The 23,771-nt window shown below is 45.6% G+C and overlaps 1 protein-coding gene across 1 annotated transcript in view; it reads left to right on the top strand.

Annotated features, from left to right (window-relative positions):
- Positions 1 to 2,049, top strand: part of SLC15A1 (solute carrier family 15 member 1) — a 92,557-nt gene extending 90,508 nt beyond the window's left edge. Inside the window, exon 23 of the mRNA XM_073614410.1 lies at positions 1,273 to 2,049. Within this exon, the coding sequence (XP_073470511.1) occupies positions 1,273 to 1,473 (201 nt within the window). The 3' untranslated portion in view covers positions 1,474 to 2,049. The remainder of the gene's footprint in view (positions 1 to 1,272) is intronic.
- Positions 2,050 to 23,771: the final 21,722 nt, after the last annotated feature.

Genomic DNA, 23,771 nt, shown 5'->3' with positions numbered 1-23,771 from the left:
CTTGAAATTTTCCACATTTTGTCATGTTACAACCGAAAACGTAAATGTAATTTATTGGAATTTTATGTGATAGACCAACACAAAGTGGAACATAATTGTGAATTGGAAGGAAGATGATAAATGGTTATCAAATAAATATCTGAAAAGTGTGGTGTGCATTTGTATTCATTTAGAACATGTTTCATTTCTAGGTCCATCAGAATTTTCGAAAAAATAAGTCCGATGAGGCCTACACACGATCGGAATAGCTTCCGTCGGACTTTTTCTGTCGGACATTCCACTTGTGTGTACAGGGCATTACAGATTTTTTTAAGATTGCCCTGTATTTGGCTCCATCCATCTTCTAGCAACTCTGACCAGCTTCCCTGCTGAAGAAAAGCATCCCCATGACATGATGCTGCCACCACCATGTTTCACAGTGGGGGTGGTGTGTTCAGGGTGATGTGCAGTGTTAGTTTTCCGCCCACACATAGCGTTTTGTTTTTAGGCCAAAAAGTTCAATTTTGCTCTCATCTGACCAGAGCACCGTCTTCCTCATGTTTGCGGTGTCTCCCACATGGCTTCTCGCAAACTGCAAACAGGGCTTCTTATGACTTTCTTTCAACAATGGCTTTCTTCTTGTCACTCTTCCATAAAGACCAGATTTGTGGAACGCACGACTAATAGTTGCCCTGTGGACAGATTCTCCCACCTGAACTGTGGATCTCTGCAGCTCCTTCAGAGTTACCATGGGCCTCTTGGCTGCTTCTCTGATTAATGCTCTCCTTGCCCAGCCTGTCAGTTTAGGTGGACAACCATGTCTTGGTAGGTTTGCAGTTGTGCCATACTCTTTCCATTTTAGAATGATAGATTGAGCAGTGCTCCGTGAGATGTTCAAAGCTTCAAAGGGCTTCACAGAACAGCTGTATTTATACTGAGATTAAATTACACATACTAATTAGGTGACTTCTGAAGGCAATTGGTTCCACTAGATTTTAGTTGGGGGTATCAGAGTAAAGGGGGCTGAATACAAATTCACACCACACTTTTCAGATTTTTTTTGTAAAAAAATTTGAAAAACATTTATTTTTTCCTTCCACTTCACAATTATCTGGCACTTTGTGTTGGTCTATCACATAAAATCCAAATAAAATACATTTACGTTTTTGGTTGTAACATGACAAAATGTGGAAAATTTAAAGGGTTATGAAAACTTTTTCAAGGCACTGTACTTGTAATGTTTATGATATATTTAACTCTTTCTTAACTCATTCTTTCTGGTTGCCTTTACAGTGGGCAGAGTATGTACTCTTTGCTGCTCTGTTAGTGGCAGTATGCATCATCTTTGCTGTTATGGCCTATTTCTACACATATGTTGATCCTGCAGAAATCGAAGCCCAGTTTGATTCTGATGGGAACAAAAAGAAGGAGAAGGAAAAAGAAGCTCTAGGTTATGAAATTGGAGATGGACCTCAGTCACAAACCAAAATGTAATTTGACTTTGCCCTTGTCTGGCTATGTAAATGTTGTACTCATTCAGGACATTGGACAGTAGCCTATGACACCCTTGGCAGATGCTGCACAAGCTTTGTTTACAGTAAGGAGAACTAATGGAAGCTGCTCAACCCTTCGACAATTGCTTTAGGAGAAACAACCTACTTCTGGAGATTGAAAGGCTGCTGAACATTAAACACAAGTCGTGTTACTCAAATCAAGTGTTGATTCCGAAAAGATTTTTTAGTAGGGCAGAACAAAGATGAAGTGTACACACCAGCCAATCACATTTCTGTTCACTGCTGTCAGATAAACGAGAGATTATTTCTGAGTGGTTATTATGGGTTATTGCTATTTACACATTGTGTTTCTTAAAGAAAAAAAAATATAATTTTTATATGTCACTTATAGGAAAATCAAGACTAGTCTGAAAATGCATTTATTGTTGTTATGTAAAGGAGACTAGAGATAACTTCCACCTTTTTTGGCTGGATAAGGTGACAATCAAGTGTCTATGGGGCAGGGAAAAAAAGAATCAGATATAATAAAGATACAATAAAGAACCATATAAAATTACTATTGTCTCTGGCCAGCCAATATCTAATTTTCTGTGTGACTAGCCTATGTCTTTTTGTATGATTTCTTAAAAGGAAGTCTGGTGCGCGTAAGTAAAAAAAACTCTCATTATACAGTTTTATGTCAAATATCTTCATTTCAACAAGCTTAAAAAAAAAAACAAAAAAAAAAAAAACATTGATTTGTAAAAGTTATGATTAGCTTTCTACACTAACTTGTGTTTTATGTTTATTGCACCTTTAAAGTTCATCAGTTGTACTGAAAGAAAATAAGTATGGATCATTTCAGATAAACCTGTAAAAGAGACAAATAATCTTTCATGTTTCTTGTATTATATATTGATATATTAATACTTTACCAATTGCATGCAGTTCACAGAACTATAGGCAAAACCTTTTTTTCCATTTTGGATAGAGTAAGGGAGGGACATAACCCTTGTCAGTTTATTTTTTGCCATCTGTGTCCCATTGGGGAGATTTCCCTTCACTTCCTGTGTCATAGCCAAAAAAGGAAGCAAGAGGAAATCCCTGCAAATTTAGGAAATCCCTTGGGGACACCAGGTCACCAGAACCAGTGTCCTCATTGGAAGATATCCCCTCTATTACCTTTCTGGGGACATCCCAACATTTGGGGTTTTCTTTTACTTTCAATTAATCTCCCTAATGGGGGCACAGACAGCAATAAAAACTGATTGGTGTTCTAATCCCTTTCCACTCTGTCCCAAAAAAAAGTTTTGCCTTTAGTTACACATTAAAGCTGAACTTCAGGAATCAGGCAGACTGTACAATTGCAGTGCCCCCCTCCCCCGTACACTGCAAGGGTTAAATGCTTGGTTAGTTTAGGGGTGCAGGGATGATGTGTAATTCGTACCCTATCCCTCACTCCATAGCTGCTCTTCTGGGCAGTCCCTTGGCATCATAACATGTAGTGCAGGGCTTTTAACCCTGCATTGTATGTAAGGGAGCAAGCACGTGACCAAGGCCCTTAAGAGCCTTTAGGCAACAGCACTGGACAGGTCGCACAGTTGAAAGGGACCTTGCTGGAGCAAGTAATAAGGTAAGTACGAAACCTTATTTACGCACCCTAGACTAAACAAGCATTTAAACATTGGGAGGGCACTGCAAGGGTAGATTTTGTCTATTTCCTGGGATTCAGCTTTAAAGTATGAACAGGGGCCTGCTAACACTTGACATATCCAAAGGCAAGTATAAAAAAAAATCAATGTTTTATAGTCATCCAAATACATAGGAATTAAATGTTTTTTCTAGACACGAAAATTTGGCAATTTTTGCACCCAGGCGTCAATTTGATCTCGTATGTCAGAGAATCGGTTTGCTAGTTATAGGCTGTATATTTGGATGAAAGCATCCTCTAGTATATAAGACATTAAGCATAATCTAGAATATAAGACATCTCAGTTTGGGGTTTCCCAATACCGTATTTAATTTACCTTGAAGCATATCTAAACCCTAGAACAAAAATAGAAGGTATTGCAGCCTGCCTTTCTTTTGATGTGGTGGCTGCGTTCATTTTCCCTTTTCAAAAAATGTTTTTCTTATTTATTTTATCTGGTGATCCTGCCAGAAACACACATCCTGTTCTAGGGTGCTGTATCTAGGAGAAGCAGTGTTGACACCCAAGAAAGGGAGTGTGTTAGAAGTGTAGTGTAACGGTCACAGCCAAATAATCAGACCAGTGGTGATGTGCAATCTCTACTTTACTTAACAGTGCACTTCAACATAAATTGTACCGGAAATCGCGCGAAACTGGGTATACAGTACAGAACATTAACATGAACCGTAAAGGAAGAGGATATAACAATTACACTGCCGTTCAACTAATGTCCACAAGGTGGCATCAGCGTGTTCAATCTACAGATCAATCATCTAAGTCCTGATCCGGTCCTGTGTACTTAGGCAGCTGTTGTGGTAGCAATCCTGCCAGCAGTAGAGAAGCTATGGCAGACTGTTTAACTCCCTCAGTGCTGCTGCGGACTGGCTCTGCTCTGACTCTGCTCTGAGTCCAATCTACAGATAGAAATGAAAACTTAAGAATCTCCCGTGTCCCAAAATAGTAATCGTTCGTTCCAGAGACTGTGAACTGAGTGGACCTCCTGCTGACACAAACTTCACGCTGGCACTGCTTTCTACTTGCTTTGGTCAGGGGGTTCTGGTGGCTGGAGATAGGGCCAACTCACTTCATGGACAGTTTCCACCAATGGACTGTAACAGAGTCCTCTCCAGTGACTGGGGCTTGGAAAGATACTGCGTGCTCTTGTGCTCACTGCTGGTGGCCCGCACACCAGACTTAACAGGGGAGGACCCAGCACCTGGGAACAGCTCACTTGCCCAGTCACTGCTGTCCCATCAGGCAGGATCTCTCTGAGCACAGGAAGCTGGGTGGAGCTGACTTTTATATCCCCCGGGCGTGTTCAGGAGCTCAGAGGATTGTGGGGAGTTGAGTTAAAGGGACCTGCACCAGAATCTGGACAAAAGGGCATCCCACTACACTCCACCCCGCTTGAACTTGCGATTCCAGGCAAGTTTACAGACCAGACAAAGTCCTCCTGTGCAAAACGTTCAGGTGGTTTCCCAAAGTTGTGTCTCTGAGAGCATCTCAAGGGTTAAGGTTCAGGCTCCTCTTCAGGAGCAGGCAAAGGTACATCTTTACTTTCAGGCATCTCAGTGGACAGTGGGTCAGAGGGCTCCACAGCAGCAGTAGGAATCCGAGCTGGGCAATCATTGGGCTGTCTGGCATTGTCTGTATCTGTAATCTTTCCTTGGAGATTTGGAGGCAGCAGTGAAGGGACAGGGAGTAGCAACCACTGATTTTCTGCTGGGACTGCTACGGGTGGCTCGGAAACCTGTTCTTCAGGCTCTCTAGATAAGCTTTCAGGCACCTCTACGTAATTTCTAATAAGGAGCCGGCGGTGTAGCCTCCTCGACCTATCTTGTGTATTTTCCTTCTGGACATCATAGACTGGCACTCCTGGAATTGGTTGCTGTAGCACAACTCCGGGCACTTCCTCCCATGGAGTTTGTAGCTTGCCCTGCTGATGTGCACCTTTGCGCCTGATCAAGACCCTGTCTCCTGGCTTCAGGTCATAGACCTCCGTTCCTGACTCTTCTTGTTCCACCCAAGTTCGCTCCTTTACAAACTGTTGGACTTCTGACAGGCGTCGCCTCCACTCTCGAATCCAGGTTGCTGGAGTATATTCCAGATCTTCAGTGGGGACAACACCCCATAGATCTGTGGGTCCCCCAAGAGTATGGCCAAACATCACGTGGTAAGGAGACCGAGCTGTCGCTGAGTGCACAGTATGATTATACTTCCAAACCACTTCGGCCAAGTAATGGGTCCATCTGGTTCATTTCTCATGGGCCAGCCCTCTCAACAGTTGTATCAGGGTACGATTAAACTTCTCGTATGCTCCGTTACCCTGTGGGTGATATGGGGTCGTATGCGTCTTCTTGAAACCTAAGGAGCGACACCACTCCTGGAAGAACTCACTTTCAAAGCAGGGCCCTTGATCTGAATGTATCTTCTGAGGGCAACCATAAGGGAGACAGAAGTGCTTCCACACTGAGCTTTGCAGTCTGGTCACGAGTTGGTACAGCTACTGCAAACTTGGTAAAGTGGTCCACCATGACAAGGACATGGCGATGTCCATCTTCCGACATGTCGAGGGTGAGGAAGTCAACTGTCAATACTTCCAATAGGGCAGACGTGTTCCAAGTCATGGGAGGCACCTGGACCTCAGCCCCCTTGGTCGCGGAGCATACCGCACATTGCCGACATATCTGATCAATCAACTGGAACAGCCCCACACACATGGCTTGCCTTTTGAACCAGGTGAATGTCTTGTGGACACTCCAATGTCCTTCCACATGGATCCTTTCTGCCACTGGTCGAGCTCTGGCCCGGGACAGTACGACCTGTCAGGTTGCCAAAGAGTTATGGGGGAACATTATTCTGCGATACAATATGCCATTTCTCAAGAGGAGGAGTGACCATTCGTTTAGCAGTTTTTGTGTTTCTGGTAGCAGTTGTGATCTTTCACTTCTACTGGGCCAGCGCCGTAACTGCATTGCCTCTATGACTGGAGCAATCACAGGGTCATCCTTCTGCGTTTCTGCCCAGTTAAATCTTCCAATACCTGGATGATGTCCACCCGTGGTCTACTCTTAGGTCTAGCCCCCATTAAGGGTGGGATTTCTTCGTCTTCGGCCTCTTCATCCGCATTTCGCTGTGGTTGGGCTGAAGGGTACCGTGATAGGGCATCAGCCACATGGTTCCCCTTTCCTGGGTGGTAATGCAGGGAAAAGTCAAACTTTGCCAGACGTGCTGCCCATCTTTGTTCCAAGTTTGGATGTCTGGAGATGTACTAAGGGGTTATTGTCCATCCAGACTTTGAACTTAGACCCTGTGAGATACTCGGTGAAACGTTCTGTGACGGCCCACACCAGCGCTAACAGTTCCAACTTGAAGGAGCTAAAGTTTGCAGGGTTTCTCTCGGTTGGATGAAGGCTGCGGCTGGCATAAGCAATACCCCGTTCCTTACCATCTTGCATTTGTGAGAGCTCGGCCCCCAGGCCCTGGTTACTGGCATCAGTTTGTAACTGAAAGGGAAGAGAGAAATCAGCAAAGACCAATACAGGGGCTGACACCAACCATTGCTTTAAGAAGTCAAATGCCTCTTGCTGTTCCAGTGCCCATTCTACCCTCTTGTGACCTCCTTTCTGGTCTACTCCATGTATTAACTTCTGGATTGGAGCAGCATGATGGGCGTAGTGCTTGATGAAGCGTCGATAGTGCCCTGCTAACCCTAGGAAGGCTCTAACCTCAGTCACGGTTGATGGTGCCTTCCATTCTTGTATTACCTTGATTTTCTCTGGGTTGGGGAGCACACTCTGTTTTGAAATGACATGTCCCAAATATTCAATCTCACTTTTGAACAGGTGGCATTTTTTTGGCTTAAGCTTTAGCCCATACTGATGTAGCCGGGCTAGAACATCATTGAGGTGGGCGAGGTGTTCCTCGAAGGTGGCAGAAAACCCCCACGATATCATCAAGATAAATGAAGATGCTATCCAGGTTCATATCCCCAAAACAATGCTCCATTGTCCTCTGGAAGGTAACAGGTGCATTGTTCAGTCCGAAAGGCATTCTCTTGAACTGCCATAGTCCCATAGGGGTGATGAAAGCAGTTTTTGGTCGATCGGCTTTGGCCACAGGGATCTGCCAATACCCACTGGCGAGATCAAGCATGGAAAAGAAATTGGCTTTCCCTAGAGCTGTTAGGGACTCTTCAATCCGTGGCAGGGGATAGGCATCTCTTGTAGTGACAGCATTCAACCGTCTATAATCTACACAGAAGCGGAGGGTGCCATCCTTTTTCCGCACTAATACAATGGGAGCTGCCCATGGGCTCTTGCTGTCTTCAATTACGCCTTGTTGCATCATCTGTTCCAACATCTGCTTGACTTCCTGATAAAAGGTGAGGAGGTATGCTTCTGTAGTGATCCCGGATGGGTGGATTTCCTCCTGTTGAGATCTCATGTTCAATTCCGTTGCTACAGCCCAGGTCAAAATCCCCCTGGGAAAACGCCTCAGACCACTTATCCACCAGTTGCCTTACTGCTTCTATCTGGGTAGGTGTGAGTTCCTCAGTGGACAGCTGTAGAAGTGGAAGTATCTGTTCTCCTACCCATGCTGGGTCTGCTCCTGCTGAACATTTGGCAACATTCACTTTAGCTACATAACGTCGTCCGTGAAATTTCTGGAGCTCTATATGGTCCACTTTGGGAGAAATCACACCTGAAATCAGGGCTAGTTCCACCACTGGTCTCCCTGGGGGCAAGTGAAGTGAGATCGTCTTGTTGTTCCGCCTCCTAACTAGCACGGTGCCTTGACAAACTACTGTGAGAGTTCTAGCAACAAACGAGGCCATATCTGAGGGTAAGGGTTCCACTAGCACTGGGACGCCCTGCAGTCTATGGCATGATCCAAAATTCATGGGAAGTACAAGTTCTTTGCAGGGAGGTATTACAATCTCTGTCCCAAAAGGAACCCTCACGACAGCAGCCTTTTCATTAATGTTTGTGGTACTTGCGTCAGAGCCCTTTAGTGCTGCCAAGGTAAGGAGCAGCATTCTAACTTCTTTAGGTGGTCCCAGGTGTGTAGGACACTGTTTTAACAGCTCAGGCCTCAGCCCCTGGATGATATTCATGCCCAATATCACCTGCGGTCGACCTTTTCCAGATGCTCGTTTAACCACAACACCTTTTTGGCCAAGGTCCTGTCCCCACAGTTCTACTTTCATCCAGGTAATCCCGACCACTTCTATAGGAAGTTCGTTGGCAGCTGTCAGTGAGATCCAGGGGGTATCCTGACTCATTTTCTTCTTTGGGAAGTATCGCTGGAACAAGGGTTCTGGTAGAATGGTGACTTGGGACCCAGTGTCGAAAAGACATTCGACCTCTTGGCCATCGAAGTACCCGTGTACCACAGGGCAATCAACCACCACACCCTCCGTGTGTGACGGGGGAGTCGTTTTGCTGGGCCGCCCCACTGCTTGACTCCTATCGGCGGGGAGCTCTGAGTGTAATGGCTCCCTCGGTATTCGATCAGGACAGTCCCTCAAGCGATGTCCCTTTTGTCGACAGCCCCAACATGGAGAGGGTGACCTCTCCTGTCTTGGTCGTCTGTTGGGTAGTGATTGGTTTCTCCATGAAGGGGTGTGTTCCCTTGGCCCCCTTGGATTGTCTCGCTCACGTCTCAGAGTGGTAAGTTCTGTCTGGAGCTGGGCCATTCCTTCTGTCAGCTTGTGGATGGCCACCTCCCATGGAGCTGTGTGTCCAGTTTGAGGCGGTTTACATGGTTTATCACCTGTGCTGGCCATGAGGACGTCCGTACTGGCACGTCTGGGTTCTGAATATAGGATAGCTGCTTCCAGAATTTCGTGGAATTTTAAGTTTGGGTTACTTCTGTCCTTCTCTTGTAACTTTTCCCTGACTTTGTCAGACAGAAGCTCATCCACAAACTGATCCTTTAGCCACCCATCTGTATCACTCCAGCCAGCACGTCATGCTCGCCTCCTCTCCTTGCGGCGGATCTCGGCTGCTAAATTCTGCAGTTCCAGGGCATACTGCGGAATGGATTCTTCCACTCTCTGCCTTCTACTGATAAAGCGAGCTCTAAGATCCCCTAATGCAACCATTTGGGTGTACACTGCTTCCAAGCGGCTGATTATCTTGTTTTGGGAGTCCTGGTCCTCTGCTGGAAGGTGTAGGATCAACTTCCTTGCTTCCCCTTCAAGGGCATTATTGGCCAGGTCTGCCTGCTGTGCAGGTGGGACCCCATATGACCGAATCAAACCCCGCAACCTCCTAATCCAATCATTTAAGTCCTGATCCGGTCCTGTGTACTTAGGCAGCTGTTGTGGTAGCAATCCTGCCAGCAGTAGAGAAGCTATAGCAGACTGTTTAGCTCCCTCAGTGCTGCTGCAGACCGGCTCTGCTCTGACTCTGCTCTGAGTCCAATCTACAGATAGAAATGAAAACTTAAGAATCTCACGTGTCCCAAAATAGTAATCGTTCGTTCCACAGACTGTGAGCTGAGTGGACCTCCTGCTGACACAAACTTCACGCTGGCACTGCTTTCTACTTGCTTTGGTCAGGGGGTTCTGGTGGCTGGAGATATGGCCAACTCACTTCATGGACAGCTCCCACCAATGGACTGTAACAGAGTCCTCTCCATTGACTGGGGCTTGAAAAGATACTGCGTGCTCTTGTGCTCACTGCAGGTGGCCTGCACACCAGACTTAACAGGGGAGGACCCAGCACCTGGGAACAGCTCACTTGCCCAGTCACTGCTGTCCCATCAGGCAGGATCTCTCTGAGCACAGGAAGCTGGGTGGAGCTGACTTTTATATCCCCCGGGCGTGTCCAGGAGCTCAGAGGATTGTGGGGAGTTGAGTTAAAGGGACCTGCACCAGAATCTGGACAAAAGGGCATCCCACTACAGAACTATATAGTACTGCCCCCTCTCCGTTACATAGGGGGAGGTGTTTTATAGTAGAGATAGTGGAGAACAATGCTACCTGATAACTGTCTGCAGAGGAAGAAGATCCTTTTCTTACTCAATATCTATTTGTTTAGGACTTTAGTTTTTTTTTAGGTCTGTCTTCTAACACATTTCTGACTTCTGCTTAGTTTTTTTTTTTAGTGCTGTTTAAACAACTGTCCCATTTGCCAAACAAGGGTCACATGAGAGGCCTACCCCAGGGTAGGTTTTTCTGGGCTACGCTAGGCACTTTGTACAGGGTCACTGCCTTATACAGGGGGTACCTTTACTTGCACAGACAACTGAACTCTAATAAACTCTTTTGATGTAATATACACCACCACGGACTCTGATGCATTTAGGAGGGACACGCAGAGCCTTTGCCCTTTCCAGCTGTCCAGCATATCACCACAACCTCACTCCCAGTAAAGGTATGAGATCCCGCTGTGCACCAAGCACTGACTCCATACGTGCACTTCAATTAACTCTTCCATACCTGTGTACAGGTTGGGGACCTCTGTGGTGCTGATCTGCTCCCGCTGCTATGGAAGACCTGCTCACAAGGAGAGTGCCAACAACAACTCCTCCTGCTAGAAGCTGTCACATGTACACGCTTACGACAGGCTACTAGGGAAACCTTTGTTACCCTTGTTACCCATTTTAGCTTCACACTGTATTAACTCTTGTACTGTTATCTTCATAGCCCAATATGGTTAGTGACTCGTGTTGTAGACAATATGTACCGGTTACCTGTATGACACCCTTTTAGTAACTTCAGACCAAGCAAAGTCGAGGTTTCAAAAGCTTTACTAAAGAATAAGTTACAAAAATAAAATGCAGTCTTCCTAACATCCATAGTCCCTAACCTAGCTTGTGGCTGCCTCAGCATACCTGCCAGGAAAGAGTCCATTATTGGCAGAGTCCACAACTGTAGTATCCAGGATTGGCATCTTCATGGCAGACAGCAAGTACCAGCAGCTCTTTCAGTCAATAGCAGGGTCCTGAGGGCAGGTGTGCCTTAATGGTCATTCCAGACTTGGCATATTCAGCCGACCAACAGGATGGAGTCTGGCGATGGTACCAACAGCTTCTCGTGTGAGCCCTCCAGCAGCTTGGGTATAGACCGCTGTCCCTTTTATAATAGACAGAACCAGTGAAAGCCTGCCAATACCAAAAAAACACACTTAACGCTAACCTTCCCAGCTGGGGCAGCCTTAAACTCTATCTGCCTACAGACACGTTTAATATTTTTCTAAATATGTGTACCTTTACAATCAATCACTTTAATTGCCTGGATCCATCACTCCACTGATAACCTAGAGATGCAATTTTTAGTAAGAGACACATATAGAACACCTAAAATTGTTTTGGGCCTCACAAACTCCCTTGGAGCACTCAAATCACTTGCAGTGAAATCACTTTTAATGCTGATGCTCAAAAATGCTTGTTCCATATATTATATATACGGTTAGTGAATGTCCCCTTGTAACTAGCTCAACCCTATGAGCAAAAAGCTCATTAGGCAGGCAGCTATATCTCCTGTATGGAGCTTATTTTCCAAAGCAAACACTTCCAGTTTTAATAACCTTTCAGCACAGTATAACTTCTCACTCCTCATACTAGTAACATTGTCTGTTTCTAAACCTCCTTAGGTTCCCCTGAATTCAGCTTGTAAATATATTCTCGAATGTTGTCTCACAAGGGACCGTTTAATACAACCCAGGAGTTGGTTACCCTTTGTAGGGATTGCCATAAACTGAATGCTGTTATTCAAATTTATCTGCAGGTATGCCCCAAACTTTTTGAATTACAATTTTTCCCAGGGATACAATTTCATCTGTGAATTCAGTAACTATAATTTAATATAATGTTGCCTCTATCTACATGAAATTGGATGTGCCATTTAACTGCCAAGCATGCACAGGACACGTTTCAGAAACCATAGTATTTGTGCAATAAATTTACATATATGTAGCCCTGTTATGGGGGGGGGGGGGTCATATGAAGTTGCCCTCTCCACATAGGCTATGGCGCTAACCTGCAGGTAACCAACTGAGTCAGAGCCTTCGCTAAAGGAAAAGCGGACTATGAATAGATAATTGGCAGTGCCTCCACCTAGAACTCCAGCGCAGTGGCGGCCCGTGCATTAGGGGCACACGGGCACCGCCCCCCCGTCCATGCATACAGCCCCCTGATCTACATATCAGGGTGCCAGACTATGGATTCTGGGGGGGGAGTGTTTTTTTGAAGGACGTGATTAGAGCCAGAGGTACTGCGCCCTGATCTCACCCAGTTGTGTGACGATAGCAAATTCAATTTCTCTATTTTCACACTAAAGTTCTTCCCTGCCAATCAGCAAGCAGGTTGTGAGACCTGTTTCCCCGATTGGCAAAAGCGTCAGGTGATCTTATTGGATGCCTAGTGCTTAGGCAGAAGAGGAGACAGTATGCTGTATGATGGAGGAGCGGATACCAGAGCCCCCGCTTCCTGCACTCTGGAAGAGGACACCACAGGCTGGCACATGCTTGTACAGATGAACACACCGATGGCGAAGAAGTGTGGAACACACCACGTGCAAGGCAAATCAGGCCAACTAGCCTATCTCTTGGTCCCTAACCTGACTATAGGCTGTCAATGCTACCAGACCACTACCTATATAACAGCCTGTAGGGTGCCTAGCATATCAAGCAAGGTTCTGTTAAATCTTTCAGGAAGAGCATCCCCTTCAGGGTGGTAAGGTGTAGTCCGACTCTTGCGAACATTTAGTAGCTGAAGCTATGCTTTGTTTAACTTGCTCTCAAAATCCCGACCCTGATCTGAGTGTAATCTGGGGGGGTGGTCGTAGTGGACAAAATATTTCTCCCAAAGCACCCGAGCAACCGTTACTGCCTTTTGATCTTTGGTAGGGAAAACGTGGGCATACTGAGTAAAGTGATCGGTCACCACCAATACATTTCCGATCCCTCTGGAATCTTGGTCAATACATAGAACGTCGACCTGAACTTTGTAAGTGCTTCATGGGGGCAGCATGGACCGGAAGAGCTTTCCCCTGAAGACATCGAAGGCAACGTCTGCAAAGATCGACCACGGTGTCTCTCATTTTAGTCCAGTAATATCGGTCTTGGATGAAGCCATACGTTTTTTATGGCCCCAGATGGCCATGATGGCCATGATGGCCATGCAGACTCCTGAACACCATCTTGCGGAAGCATTCTGGAAGCACTAATTGATGCCTCCCAGGGTGATCATAATACAATATCACACGATAGAGTAGTCTTTTGTCTATCTCAAATTTCTCCCAATCCCTCAGGAAAGGACCATTCTCAGTGGGCAGGGACTTCTTCAACATCTCTGGTTCTTTAGTACTCACTGCTCTGTACAAAGGTCCGATAACAGGTTCAGACTTCTGACTTTTAATCATTCGCTGGGGGCTATGGAGCATCTCTCAAATGATCCCAGTGCAGCAGAGTAAGAAAACATATAAGGGACAGCTTCTGGGCCACTACCCACGCAGTTCACCAGCCGTGCCTTAGAAAAGGCCACTTTATCTTCAACAACTGTGGCTGTATCACACAGGGCCCTGACACCAGGGCCGGGGACCTCTTCCCAAACATTCTCTTCAGATATAGGGCCAACCCTGGGCATCTTAATAGGGCATCTGCTCCTATGTTCTTTGGGCCCAGTTTGTACTTCAATGTAAACTGGTAAAGAGCGGCTAACCATCGGTGCCCGGTGGCATCTAGCTTGGCTGTAGTTAGAACATACATCAAAGGATTGTTATCAGTTCTTACTTCAAATGAAGCTTCATATAGATAATCGTGTAACTTGTCAACAATGGCCCATTTGAGGGCCAAGATTTCCAACTTGTCAACTGGGTAATTACGTTCACTAGGAGAAAGACTTTGGGCTTCTGAGCATCAGCGTAAGCCAAGACCGGCACTCCTGTCAATTTCTTCTTCAATTGATCAAAGGTTTCTTCACATGCTGAAGTTCAGTTGTCCCCAAAGGGGCTTTTGGGAGACCTCTTTTGCTTCTCAGAGCTGTTCATATCACTCTTCAACAAGTCATGAAGGGGTTTAGCCACTTTTGAATACCCCTCTACAAATCTGCAGTAATATCCGCAAGCCAAAGAAGGACCATAGCCATATTCTGAGGTTGGGGTCAGTTCACCACAGCCTCGACTTTTGCGGGGTCAGTGGCCACACCTACAGCAGAAACTGTGACCCACGTATGTGACTGATGATCTACAGAACTTGCACTTGTCTGCTGACAGCTTCAGTCCCTCATTTCTTAGACGCTGTAAAACCCACATCAGCGTCTCTTCGTGTTCTTCTAATGTTGCCCTGAACACAATAATGTCCTCGAGATACACAAGACATTCCCTGGGGACTAAGTCACCTAGAACTTTTTCCATCAGTCTCTGGAAGGTTGCAGGCGCACCTCTTATGCCCTGTGGCATGCATGTGAACTGGTAGAAACCCAAGGGACATATGAATGAATTATGAATTATATGAATTATGTCCTGGTCCTCGGATGCTATCAGGACTTGATAGTACCCAGACCGCAGGTCTAGTACAGAGAACCACCGATTCCCATTGAGAGCTTTCAGAGCTTCCTCTATCCTGGGTAGTGTGTACTGATCAGGTATGGTCCGCCGGTTGAGGGTTCGGTAATCTACACACAGCCGGATGGACCCACACTTTTTCCTCACTACTACAATCGGAGAGACATAAGGGTTTTTACTGTCCACGATAATTCCTTGGCCCTTCATCTGTTTTAGGGTCTGTCTCAACATCAACATCTTTGGGTGCTATTCTTCGAGGTCTCTATCTGACAGGAGTAGCATTGATTAGTCGAAAAATGTGCTGGGCACTTCTAGCACAGTCCACATCCATGTCTTCCATTGAGAACACGTCTCGTAAATCCGACAATTGCTTTGTCAACTTCTGGCTACAAGCTTCTGGTAGGGTTGGATCACCTTAAGTAAAATTTGAGGTTAGAAACTGCATTCCTGACCTGAACTCTACACACTTCAGCTTAGGGGTGCACGCCAAGCACTGGGTAACAGTGGGCAACATCTTTATGAGGATCAATTACAACAGAATGAGGGAAACAGTTTCTCACAGTTACAATCATAGACAGTGCCACTCTAGTTCTCTAATACTTTCTCGCAGGGATCACCATCCACCCTCCTTATACAATTATTTCTTCGGGAGTTTCCATCAGGACATAACTCCCATCTCCAAGCAGTTCTGGGCCAATACTGGAGGCTACCCTTAGCACTCTCTCTCACCCTGGTGGAATTTTCACTGGGTGTTCTCCAATGTGACATACCACTCCATGGCGGTGGCCAACGGAAAAGGCCTCACAGAACTCTTTAATCTTAGATGGTAGGTTATCAGATTCAGATTAAATAGTCCAACTTCCTTCAAATAATTTCTGGAAAGCACTAAGCTAGCACTAGTATCGGTATTGGCACCAATACTGAGCATTTGCCCAAGTACTTGTACTTGGGCAAATGCTCCCGATGCTTCACCCGATACCTGGACAGTCAGCAGTGATCAGTGTGTGGGGGAGTTACAAGCTTCTCCCCCCGCGGCTTTCAGCTGCTTTAGTGAAATCTATACAGCGGTGATCGGTGCTTGTAACTCCCCCACACGTGATCACCGCTGACTGTCACCGCATCCTTCATGTCCCCTCTGTTCTGCTGTCCCCCTCCTTTCCACTGTCCCCCTCCGTTTCGCTGTCCCTCTCCGTTCTGCTGCCCCCTCCGTTCCACTGTCCCTCTCCGTTCTGCTGTCCCCCTCCGTTCCGATGTCCCTCTCCGTTCCGCTGTCCCCCTCCGTTCCGCTGTCCCCCTCCGTTCCGCTGTCCCCCTCCGTTCCGCTGTCCCCCTCCGTTCTGCTGTCCCCCTCCATGTACTCTTCCTTTTCTGTATAGACAGAGTCAGCTAGCTCTGTCCATTCACATAACTGAAACACTGTAACCTCCTGTGATTACGATGTCTCAGTTTATGAATGGAAAAAAAAAAAACACTGTCACGTGACATTAAAAATAAAAGTATCGGTATCGGCGAGTACTTGAAAAAAAGTATCGGTACTTGTACTTGGTCTTAAAAAAGTGGTATCGGGGCAACCCTAGAAAGCACTATGTACTGCTCTGCAATTAATGCCTACTATTACTAGGGCTGAGCAGGCATCACCTGTGTCAGGGCAGACCGGAGCGGTGATCTCCATAGGGGGAATACCCTTGTTCTCTAACTCAGGTACAATCACAAGCACAGTTCCCCCAATGTCCTCCTGACATATTCTAGCTGAATGACCCGTCTGACTTCACCTGAAACACTTCCGGAGGTCCCTCTCCCTTAGTGATACAGCTGGTTGTTTACTTGAAAGCTGGGGCTGGTAAGGCTCAGGTTTCTCTCTTTGAGTCTGATCAGAGGAGTAATCCTCTTTTGAGAAAGCTTTTATTTTCTTAGGAGTACTAAATTTAATGTCAGCTTCCTGTTTCTTTACTATTTCCATTAACTCATGGATGGGAAGTACTTTGTCAGATAACTTCATTTTAAGGAGCTGTGCGAGAGGGTGGTAAGGTAAAAAACCTCTAACTAATTGACTGGTCCGCATTGAATCTACTTCACAAATGAATATAGCGCAGTGATATACTAAACGGGACAAGAGCCACAGTATTTGGTTAATAAAAGTAGAAACACTTTATCCTTCCTTCTGCAGAGACATACGGTAATCAGCAACCATCTGCTCAGGATCATGGTATGGCTCAAAGTGATCAGACAGTACATGTATGTAGTCATAATTCCCTCTAGCCCCTGTTCCAGCTGAAGAAAAACAACCCCAAAGTATGATCCAGCCACCACCATGCTTCACTGTGGGTATGGTGTTCTTTTGGTAATGTGTAGTGTTGTTTTTGCACCAAACATATCTTTTGGAATTAAAAGTTCAACCTTGGTTTTATCAGACCATAACACATTTTCCCACATGCTTTTGGGAGACTTCAGATGTGTTTTTGCAAAATTTAGTCGGGCTTGGATGTTTTTCTTTGTAAGAAAAGGCTTCCGTCTTGCCATTCTACCCCATAACCCAGACATATGAACAATACGGGATTTTGTTGTCACATGTACCACACAGCCAGTACCTGCCAGATATTCCTACAGCTCCTTTAATGTTGCTGTAGGCCTCTTGGCAGCCTCCCTGACCAGTTTTCTTCTCGTCTTTTCATCAATTGTGGAGGGACGTCCAGTTCTTGGTAATGTCACTGTTGTGTCATTTTCCCCACTTGATGATGACTGTCTTCACTGTGATCCATGGTATATTTAATGCCTTTGAAATTATTTTGTACCCTTCTCCTGACTGATACCTTTCAACAATGAGATCACTCTGATGCTTTGGAAGCTCTCTGTGGACCATGGCTTTTGCTTTAGGATGCGACTAAGAAAATGTCAGGAAAGACCTACTAGAACAGCTGAACTTTATTTGGGGTTAATCAGAGGAACTTTAAATGCTGACAGGTGTGTACTGACTCATATTTGATATGAGTTTGAATGTGATTGCTTAATTATGAACACAGCTACATCCCCAGTCATAAGAGGGTGTGCACACTTATGCAACCACATTATTTTATTTTTTAAATTTTACACCTCCCCCCTAAAAGATTTCAGTTTGTTTTTCAATTGAGTTGTATAGTTTATAGGCCACATTAAAGGTGGAAATGATGTATCTTTGTCTATTTTTTTAACATCACAGAAACCTGGCATTTTAACAGGGGTGTGTAGATTTTTTTTATATCCACTGCATATTGCACTGAGCAAATAGAAAGTTTCAGTGAATCAGAGAAGCCTCAACAGATATAATATCTCTGATTCCCACACAGGAGTGACAGTAAAATAACAAACAGTGAGCTACACAGTGCAGTAGCACTTGCCTATATTGTATTGTCCCTTCTCAGCCTGGAAGTATGAATGGATGGATACAGCACAAAATCAGCCTGCAACAACTCCTGGCCTGCAAAGAATGTGTCTGGCCACTCTCTCCTTCACTTCCTGTAAGACATCCATATATATAGCCTTGAAGGGTCTCCTGAACTTTTAAGCAAGGGCAGGAAACAACCTCTTAACAGGAAGAATCCAGTTGTAATAAGAACTCTATGATAGGCATGAATGTAAACAACCTCACAGGCAGTGTACAAAAGAACACACCCCTATGTACCTACCAGTGATGGAACTACCGCCATAGCGACCCACGCGGGTGTTATGGGGCCCGAAACCAAGTAGGGCCCGGCGAGTCGGCGTGTGAGTGGGCGGCGGGTGAGCCGCCGAGCTGCCCGGCGGCTCACCCGCTCGGCGCTCGTACAGTCACACTGACTGTGCGAGCGGACTCAGCTGGGTGGCTCAGCAGGGGGGGGGAGGGATGGACAGGAAGCTGCCAGCTGGGTGGCTCGGTGGGGGGGGGATGGACGAGAAGCTGCCAGCTGGGTGGCTTGGTGGGGGGGTGATAGACGGGATGCTGCCAGCTGGGAGACTCGGTGGGTGGACTGGCCAATAAGTGGGTGGCAGAGCAGAGAGATGACATCATCTCTCACCGCCCGGTGCCTGCCCTGCATCCCAGCAGTTCCGCCCTCACTCACTGTGCAGGCAGCAGAGAGATTACATCATCTCTCTGCTGCCTGACTCAGACTGGGACACAGGAAGTGACAATCCCCATTCCCCACCTTAGCAGGAAAGTGACTATCTGCAACTTGTGGCAGGTGATGTGGCAAGTGGACAATCCGCAATGTGTGGCAGGTGACGTGGCAAGTGGACAATCTGCAACGTGTGGCAGGTGACGTGGCAGGTGGACAATCCGCAACTTGTGGCAGGTGACTTGGCAAGTGGACAATCCGCAACATGTGGCAGTTGACGTGGCAAGTGGACAATCTGCAACTTGTGGCAGGTGACGTGGTAAGTGGACAATCCGCAACTTGTGGCAAGTGACAATCCGCAATGGGTGGCAGGTGGACAATTTGCAACTTGTGGCAAGTGACAATCCGCAACTTGTGGCAGGTGACGTGGCAAGTGGACAATCAGCAATGTGTGGCCGGTGATAGTGGACAATTTGCAACATGTGGCAGGTGACATGGCAAGTGACAATCCGCAGCTTGTGGCAGGTGACGTGGCAAGTGAAAATCCTCAACTTGTGGCAGGTGACGTGGCAAGTGACAATCCGCAACTTGTGGCAGGTGACGTGGCAAGTGACAATCCACAACTTGTGGCAGGTGACTTGGCAAGTGGACAATGCGCAACTTGTGGCAGGTGACGTAGCAAGTGGACAATCCGCAACTTGTGGCAGGTGACGTGGCAAGTGATAATCTGCAACATGTGACAAGTGACAATCTGCATCTGGTGGCAGGCGATGTGGCAAGTGACACACTCGGGGCTCCCACTGATTCTGCATTATGGTGAGTTGAACTATTTCATTTTCTATAACAATGTAATAATAGAAATAATGTGTTTCAATGATCCTGACACTATAATAACCATGGTGCCGTGATGATTGAAGCGCCAACATCAGCCATGTCCCTGATAAATTGCCCCCAAAAAAATGTATTTTCTGGCAGTGCCCCTCCCGAGACTAGACTCTGGATCAGCCCCTGGGTGAGGGGGGGCCCATACAACATTTTGCTATGGGGCCCTGTGATTTCTAGTTACACCCCTGGTACCTACATATACAAATTGGCATGAAATCTGTAAAAGACAGGTAATGGTTTAGTACATTTTCCTTACAATACATGTCATGGATTTGAACCCAAACAGATAGACTCTACGGGCATTTACATTATTTTCAACATTGTCATGCAGGTTTCCATCATCATACCACCATCAAAAACATACTGGTAGGTTTTCTGCCTTCTACCTGCTCCCACATCCTCATTCTGTGCCTAGGCAAGAATGATGCCACAGAATGACAGTTTTTTTCCTATGGACAGTCTGAACAGGACATCTGACATTTGATAAAGTTGACTGATAAAGTTCCAGCTTCCACCATTAGGTGGCAGCAAAATCATTCTTTATTAGATACACTACTGTGTGAACAAAAAGATTCTGTTTATGAGAATAATTTATTTAAACCAAGATCACTATAAGAAAATGATAGACTAGTAAGATTTACAAATATGTGTAACATTTTCATGAATTCAGTTGACATACAGACTTCTATTCTCTAGCCCAATAGAGGTATTTCTGCACTTTGAACATTTTAACCACTACTTTCCAGAACCATTTTCACATTTCAGCTATAGGTCTATTAATACCACAAAATGTTTTTAAAAACCTTTTTAAAAAACTAGTGTTGCTATAAAATACAAATTTTATTCTGCAATTTGTCCCAATGCAATTTACATAACATTAAAATATTTTGGTATAAAGCATAATAAAACATACACATTTATCATTCAAAAACTGGTCACAACCTTTTTAGAACAGTAGCCACCAGCCAGTGTCCATAAAGGAATGTACAGTTTGTTGTGCCTGTAATACTTAAAGTACTCAGTATACATACAGTTCAATTATGTGTTTGGATAAATATCTAGAAAATGAAGAGGAACCACATATAAGCATGAAGAGAAACTATAAGGAGATAATATACAAACTCCATGCAGCGTCCTGCTGGCAATTAAACTTTATAGTAAGAATACTCTAGATAGATGACCAAACGGTTTGCCTGCAATTTGAAGAATCAAATAAATGTAAAAAAAAATATTGTAATGAATAGGTGAAGCTCTCTACAGACAAGTAAAGGATATTTGTTGACAGCTTGCATTTTATATTGATGGCACAGCGCATGGTATTCTGGGAGCAATAAATCATCATGATGTAGAAACCCTTATTTAGTTTACTGAAGATGGACAAGTGACCCACACTTATCTGACTCATTACTAGTAGTCATTTGGCTTTCCTGCCTCCCGGGAATTAACAGACCAGATAGACCCGTTTCAGGTTTACCTGCGCTAACTTCTATTTACAAGTGAAACAAAAACTAGCACAGATTAACATAGGGAATTTGGCAGTTTTTCATATACCCTGTCTCCCCGAAAATAAGACCTAGCGTGATTGTTGGTGATGGCTGCAATATAAGCCCTACCCCCCAAATAAGCCCTAGTTAAAGTCCTTGTAGGTCTTATTTTCAGGGTAGGGCTTATTTTCGGGGAAACAGGGTAGGGCTTATGTGGGGGGGTAGGGCTTGAATTGCAGCCATCACTGACAATCACGCTAGGTCTTATTTTCGGGGAAACTGTATATTCCATGTAGAAAATAAGGTGTGGCCTTGAGATCAGAGCATGCTGCTCCAGCTCTTCTTTCTCTGTCCTGTGTGCTGCTTGTCATCACCACAGAACAGAGAACTGATTGCTCTTCATTAACGATAGGACTTGTTGTAAGAAGAAGAGTCATGCAAGCATTGTGCTTGCACAACTCTTTGTTAATTCACACCCTTTATGACATATTACTTTATATAGCCAGAGTGATATGATATTATTTTAAAGTAGCATGAATCAGTGCAACTGTAACAAGATAGATACAAATGATTGGACAGGAAGTAATGCTAAACAGTTGCAAATGTAGAATCAATAATACAAAACAGGTTCAGGATGGCAAAGAGCATGCATACTCTGCAGAATACAAAACAGTTTATGAAAGCTGCACAGACATGGACCCAAGAGCAACATATTGCATATCAACAAAGAGTCTAGCTGAGAGTCACCAGTTCAGTAAAACAGTTCACAACACAAACAGATACTTGCATTAATCCTAATTAATGGCATTCCTCTCAGTGAAGTCTGGGATAACTCTGGTAACACAGGTGAACATCTGGAGGAATCCAGGGCTCCAGGTAACAGGGGGGGGGCATCCCACTGCAAATAGAATCCTCTGGGAGCAATTGGAGAGGTGCTTGCCACAGTAGCTGGGTCTTTTGGAGAAGCTATGTGTTATTAGGATACTGTATGGCTGCCCTAAACCTATCTTCCCTGTCTGGTACCCCCCCCCCCCCCGTTCTTTGGTACTTGCTGGAAACTTCCAGAAGAATGGGGGGAGGTTAGGAGGAGCTGCCTGGAGTATTCATGAGGGCCCTGACCAATTCCAAATAAATGGGTTGGCAGGGGGCAGGCCCCCTCAAAAAATCAGGGTCAGCCCAGCAGGGCAGGAGAGTTCAGGTGGAAGCTGGAGATGGAGTGGTAGGAGGCTGTCCGTGGACCCTTGCAGGGTAACCCCCTAGTCTGGGGGGTGACCTCGGGTCTGGTATCTCGGGTGAAGGAGGGATCCTCTGAAAAGCCAAGGAGGAATCCTGTCCAGTGGTACGGGAGCAGGTGGGAGGACAGCAGGAGCCAGTGAGATCTCCAAGGAGAAGACAGCCAGGTGGGCTGGTGAGTGGTACAATCGGGGAGAACTGAGAGGTGGCCTGAGAGGACCAGGTGAGAGCAGTCGGAGATGGATGCAGAGTCAGTCTGGGAGCACTGTGAAAGCTTAACCAGGAGGGCTAGAGAAAGGGGCAGCTGCAGCCAGGTGGGCTGGCAGTGTCTGAAGAGGTGGTGCTGGAATCTGTAGCCACAGGAGGACAGCTGGGCACTAGGACTTTTCTACACTACCAAAGGGGCCCACAATTCCTGCCTGTAAAGGGCATTTTCTATCAATCTGACTGAACCCTATTGCCAGATCACCTAACAGTGCACCAGTTGGTCCTGGGAATTGTTGTTCTTCAAGCAAGTGTTGTGCTGGAGAAGCTGAGGAGTGTGTAAGTAGCCTGTAGAGAAGAAGTTGTCGCTGGAACGTTCTGCTAAAGTCAAGTGAGCATCCTATAATACCCTTAACCCCATCCAAGTTCAATACCCCTAATAAAAATAATACAAAAACAAAGCTACAAGGACTGTTTCCTGACTCAAGAATGCTGTGGAAAATGATGTGTGCCTGGTTGTGCAGGGTGGGGGATCCCTTATTCAACAGCGGTTCCTGTGGGGGTAGCCCTATATATATATAATGCATATAGATCAGTAGAAGGGATGAGCCTCAGGCTTAGACGACCCATGTTTGGTCCCAATTTTAGCTGTTTGGAGTTCAGCTAAACTAATGGGATGTTCCGCCATTCATCAAGCCACATATCTCATTGGATGAGAAAATCCAATTTAGTAGCAGCAATGCTACTGCTACTAAATATGACAGCTTGCACAGGGCACCTGGTTGTTAGGAAGCCACATACACCTGCTTTCTAGCAACCATGACTTACCCTCCCCACCCATTCAGCCGACAGCTGAAATGTAAACAAAGAGGCAGGGGATGGACAGTTGACATGACCGAATACTGACCCCGCCCCTTTGTTGACATTTGGTGAGTGTAGTGGGGGGCAGTGGATGGGTTACATGGCATGTTTTTGTTTCGGTAGTCATCAGATGTTCCTCCTTGTAATTGACAAGGATCTACATTGTGGGACTACATGATTGATGATGGTTTTTAAACGTTTAACAAAAGACTTGTCAAAAAGTGTGTGTTTATTTATTATTTGTTTTGTGAATCGATAGAGGATCTATGCACTTATTCACATTGGGGAGTGCGCATCTTGGGGTTTCCTTATTTATTAAAGGGGTCTTTCAGAATCTGATAAGCTCCCTGTCCACCA

Source organism: Aquarana catesbeiana, linkage group LG02 (genome assembly GCF_042186555.1).
Source record: "Aquarana catesbeiana isolate 2022-GZ linkage group LG02, ASM4218655v1, whole genome shotgun sequence".
Lineage (NCBI taxonomy): Eukaryota > Metazoa > Chordata > Amphibia > Anura > Ranidae > Aquarana > Aquarana catesbeiana.
The sequence above is the reverse complement of the archived record's forward strand: the minus strand, read 5'-3'. Positions and strand labels throughout refer to the sequence as shown.